This window comes from Osmerus eperlanus, unplaced genomic scaffold (assembly GCF_963692335.1).
Source record: "Osmerus eperlanus unplaced genomic scaffold, fOsmEpe2.1 SCAFFOLD_558, whole genome shotgun sequence".
Lineage (NCBI taxonomy): Eukaryota > Metazoa > Chordata > Actinopteri > Osmeriformes > Osmeridae > Osmerus > Osmerus eperlanus.
The window spans coordinates 1-5,504 of NW_026911629.1; the positions used below are offsets into that span (position 1 = coordinate 1).

Here is a 5,504-nt window from a genome sequence, read left to right on the forward strand (position 1 = left end):
GAACACTCCATCTTCGTGCTGCACGCGTGCGCCACAACCCCACAGGAACAGACCCCACCCCGGACGAGTGGAAGCAGATCTCTGACATCATGAAGGTAAGAGTAACCTCTACACCAAGGCTTCCTTTATTCTGTCTTTCTCTCTCCTCTTCTCTTCTCCTCTTCCTCTCTCTCCTCTCTCACCCCCCCCACCTCCTCTCTCCCCTCTCTTCCTCCCTTCTCTCCTCTCTCTCCCCTCTCATCCCCCCACCTCCTCTCTCTCCTCTCTAATCCTCCCTTCTCTACTCCTCTTCTCCTCCTCCTCTCTCTCCTCCTCTCACCCTCTCCTCTCTCCCCGCAGAGGAGGAGTCTGTTTGTGTTCTTTGACTCGGCCTATCAGGGCTTTGCCTCTGGCAGCCTGGACCAGGACGCCTGGGCCATCCGCTACTTTGTGTCTCAGGGCTTCGAGCTGCTCTGCGCCCAGTCCTTCTCCAAGAACTTTGGCCTCTACAGTGAGGAGAGACACACACACGCGTGCACACACACATTCAAATATAAACACACACACACACTCATACACGCATGCACACACACAATTCACACACACACACACACACACACACTCATACATATATACACGCACATACACACATGCATATACATACACATATACACACAAACACATTTATAATCTATGCATATACAGTACCAGTCAGAAGTTTGGACACATTTGAATGGGAAAATGTGTCAAAAAAAAAACTTCTGACTGGTACTGTATATAACTACACAAATATATACAAACACATGTGTATATATATATAAGTACTATACATAACTGCATACACTCACACACCTACAGCACACCACCCTTTGTGTTCCTCTCCTCCATTTGTTTGTTTGTTTGTTGTTTGTCCTCAGACGAGAGAGTGGGCAACCTGACTGTGGTTGCCAAGGACAACGACAACTTGGGGCGCGTCCTGTCCCAGATGGAGAAGATCGTGCGCACCACCTGGTCTAACCCCCCCTCCAGGGCGCCCGCATCGTGGCCATCACGCTCAACAACCCCCAGCTGTTCTCCGAGTGGTACGGCCTGTCTGCTGCCCTGCACACACGCACCCCTGCTCTGGGTTAGAGTGGTACAGTCCTAACATCCGCCCTGTCATCCACCTTCGTTCTCTCTCTCTCTCCCTCTCTCTCTCTCCCCTCTCTCTCTCTCTCTCTCTCTCTCTCTCTCTCTCTCTCTCTCTCTCTCTCTCTCTCTCTCTCTCTCTCTCTCTCTCTCTCTCTCTGTCTCTCTGTCTCTCTGTCTCTCTGTATCTGTATCTGTCTCTCTCCCCTCTCCCTCCTGCAGGAAGGACAATGTGAAGACCATGGCAGACCGGGTGTTGCTGATGAGGGCTGAGCTGCAGGCGAAGCTGCAGGCCCTGGGCACTCCTGGCACCTGGGACCACATCACCCAGCAGATAGGCATGTTCAGCTTCACCGGCCTCAACCGTGAGTATACGCACACACACACACACAATCATCCACACACACACAATACATATGTACAATCATCACACACGCACACTTGCAACACACAAACATCACACATCTGCAAGCCACTCCTACACGTCCCATATGCACACATTCCAACTAAACCACCTGTTATCTCCCTCATGCTGTCACTGTCTTGCTCTCATTCATTCACCTCTTCCCTCCCTCCCTCCCTCCCTCCTCCTCCCTCCTCCCTCCCTCCCTCCCTCCCTCCCTCCCTCCCTCCCTCCCTCCCTCCCTCCCTCTCTCTCTCTCTCTCTCTCTCTCTCTCTCTCTCTCTCTCTCTCTCTCTCCCTCTCTCCCTCTCCCTCTCCCTCTCCCTCTCCTCTCCCTCTCCCTCTCCCTCTCCCTCTCTCTCTCTCTCTCTCTCTCTCTCTCTCCTCCCCCTCCCTCCCCCCCACAGCTAAGCAGGTGGAGTTCATGATCAAGGAGAGGCACGTGTACCTGATGGCTAGCGGGCGCATCAACATGTGTGGTCTGACCACCAAGAACATCGACTATGTGGCCCAGTCCATCCACGAGACCGTCACCAAGGTCCAGTAAGAACACATCCAGCTTCCTGTTTCCTGTCTCCACCTCAGGAAGTGACCTCGCGTGTGTCCGCCTCTTCTCCTCGTCGTCCTCCTCAGTGTGTGTGTATGTGTGCTCTCCCTCTCTCTCTCTCTCCCTCTCTCTCCCTCTCTCTCTCCCTCTCTCTCTCCCTCTCTCTCTCCCTCTCTCTTTCCCTCTCTCTCCAGATTACTGAGTCATCTATGAGCAATGTAACGGCTCCTAGTCCAATAATTTCCCTTCCCTGATCCCCCGCCCCCCTCCCATAGCACCCACCTTTCGTGTCTGCAGTGTCATATATATTAAAGATAGAACTTTACTGACGGACAGAACACCGCTGAAGAACACGAACGCACACCATTCTTGAACAGTCTCTCGTTCAGAGAGCAGGGCATTGTGGGTAATATGGGGGGGGGGGGGTGTATTCAGGAGGTCACTGCCTATGGCTTGTGTCATGGTTCAAAGGTCAGTAAGGGTCATGCATGTGCCTAAAGGTCAAAGTTGAACAGAAAGTACATTTCTGTGTCCTGTGTTTAGCCTCTTGGTCGAGCAGCTGCCACACTGAGTGGTCTGGGGACATCTGAGCCCTTAGAAAATGTAACGCCGTTTCATCGAGACTAAATTGTTTGCCAACGATGAACAAAGTCACCTGGTCCTTTATTTGAAGTAAATAGATAAGGTGTTTATGTAACAGACTGAAGTCAATAGATAAGGTGTTTATGTATCAGACTGAAGTCAATAGATAAGGTGTTTATGTATCAGACTGAAGTGCTATGAAGAAGACTGTAATTGACAACCCTGTCAACCTGTGAAATTTCTGCAATCTAATTGTCATCGTTTGTTTGTTTGTTTTTGTGTCCAATGGTTGCACCCACACAATCACTCACTGATTCGTCATGGTAACAGACCATGGTAACTGTATGTGTGAGTTCATACAGGAACAATAAAAGTCTGTCACGTGATCCCAGCAAAGTCACAATTATTTATCTTTGGTGTCTATATTTTAATTTAAAAGAATGATTAAAAAATCCAGAACTGAAAATCCTGCATTGCAAGTGACCTGGTCTGGACTTGGACAGGTAACAGAAATCAGGACTGAAGACAGGAAACAATCAGTCTCTTTATAATTCTGAACATTTGATGCAAAAGTCACATACTTAATAACGTCCAAGTCATCAGTTGAACATACTCTCATAAAATCTCATAAATGTACAATACCATTGTATCTACATGTTTTTTTCTCTCATAGATTGAAAAAAGATATTACTATTACTTCATAGATTGCTGTCTCTTGCTCCCATGTTAATCTTTCAAGTGCTACAAGGTTAAAATCCCTTGTAGGTGTTTATAAAACCTTGATATCCGTTCGATTCAGAATCAGATCTGAGAGCAGCGGTTTTTCTCCCTCAGTTGTCCCCCCTTACTTCATCCCAGGAGCTGCAACTCTGACCTCAGATCAGAGTTTAGCATCATGGCTTCTGTTGGAACAGGACCCAGAAGAACAGCTCTGGTTGGTCGAGAGCTCCACGCCCAAGCAGCAAGCAGAGTTCTGATTGGTTGCAGGCTTCACGCCCATGCAGCAAGCAGAGTTCTGATTGGTTGCAGGCTCCACGCCCATGCAGCAAAAAGTGACTCAGCAGTTTCTTGATATTGCACACTGGGACGTTTCTCCCTCCTCAGTCTGACCAATAGGAATCCCACAGGCCAGCCCCTCCCTCTTACCCCCTCCTCTCCCTCCATCTCTCCCCTCACAACCCCCTCCTCTCCCTCCATCTCTCCCCTCACAACCCCCTCCTCTCCCTCCATCTCTCCCCTCACAACCCCCTCCTCTCCCTCCATCTCTCCCCTCACAACCCCCTCCTCTCCCTCCATCTTTCCCCTCACAACCCCCTCCTCCCCATTCTCCTCTCGCTTTCTCAGTCCATCCCTCCCTCCCTCCAACTCTCCCTCCATCCATGCAGTGTCACAGTCTGAGGCAGAGACACACCCATCCCTCCCTCCACCCCTCCCTCCTCCTCCATCCCTCCAGCACACCAGAGCGGGGGGGGGGGGGGTGCAGACCGAGGTGGAGACAAACATACAGGTTCCAGAGAGACTAGGTGCGACACCGCAGGACATTCTGAAATATAAATACGTAACAGTTGAATGGATGATTCCGTGTCAGAAGTGCTTTGTTTGTGTCTCTGTGGCCAGGGTGGTCTGCTCAGGGCAGCAGTCTGTGGTCAGGGTGGTCTGCCCAGGACAGCAGTCTGTGGTCAGGGTGGTCTGCCCAGGACAGCAGTCTGTGGTCAGGGTGGTCCTGCTCAGGACAGCAGTCTGTGGTCAGGGTGGTCTGCAAGGACAGCAGTCTGTGGTCAGGGTGGTCTGCTCAGGGCAGCAGTCTGTGGTCAGGGTGGTCTGCTCAGGGCAGCAGTCTGTGGTCAGGGTGGTCTGCCCAGGACAGCAGTCTGTGGTCAGGGTGGTGACCAACCCCCGCCCTCCCTCTCACCTCTCACCTCTCCATCCTTTTATCCCTCCACGCTCTCATCTCTCCCCCCCCCCCCCCCACCTCTCCAAACCCACCCCTCCATTCATACCTAGTCACCCACTTTGTGTGTGAGCGTAGTGGTGTGTATAAGTAGTGTTTCTAAGCCTATGACCTAACCCCATGCAGGCCCTGCAGACAGGTCTGGTAGCACATGCATGCACACAGGACCTGGGCTCGGACCCTGGGAGGCTCAGTTAGCATTAACCCCCCCACCACCTCCACCACCCCAAACCCCCATCTCCAACCTGAATATATACATTTGAGAAACAACATCAATTTGTGCATGTTAGATATTCCTCTTGGAAACTCTCTCTCTCTCTCTCTCTCTCTACATATACACTACCGTTCAAAAGTTTGGGGTCACTTAAAAATGTCCTTATTTTTCAAAGAAAAGCACTGTTTTTTTCAATGAAGATAACGTTAAATTAATCAGAAATACACTATACATTGTTAATGTGGTAAATGACTATTCTAAGTGGAAACGTCTGTTTTTTAATGAAATATCTACATAGGTGTATAGATGCCCATTTCCAGCAACTATTACTGTATGTGTTCGAATGGTACATTGTGTTTGCTAATTGCCTTAGAAGACTAATGGATGATTAGAAGGATTAGAATTAGAATGCCAAAGGTCTGCAATGTTGTAATTGCTGCAAATGGAGCATTATTTGACAAAAGCAAAGTTTGAAGAACAAAATTTATATAAAAAAAAAAAAAAATATTTCTAATAATAATAATTAACCTTGTAAATGTCTTGACTATATTTTCTATTCATTTGAAAGTTATTTGATAAATAAAAGTGTGAGTTTTCATGGAAAACACGAAATTGTCTGGGTGACCCCAAACTTTTGAACGTAGTGTAATATATATATATATATATATATATACTGTATATATATGTGTGTGTATATGCT

The 5,504-nt window shown here is 48.7% G+C and overlaps 1 protein-coding gene across 1 annotated transcript; it reads left to right on the forward strand.

The window, feature by feature from the left end:
* Positions 1–3: 3 nt before the first annotated feature.
* LOC134016342 (aspartate aminotransferase, cytoplasmic-like) lies at positions 4–3,025 on the forward strand (the record flags this gene model as incomplete). The annotated part of the gene is given in 7 exon segments (XM_062455715.1): positions 4–28; positions 31–95; positions 340–490; positions 897–1,001; positions 1,004–1,061; positions 1,330–1,472; positions 1,918–3,025. Coding segments are annotated over 7 exon segments (687 nt in total), but the record flags the coding sequence as incomplete, so codon positions are not given.
* Positions 3,026–5,504: the final 2,479 nt, after the last annotated feature.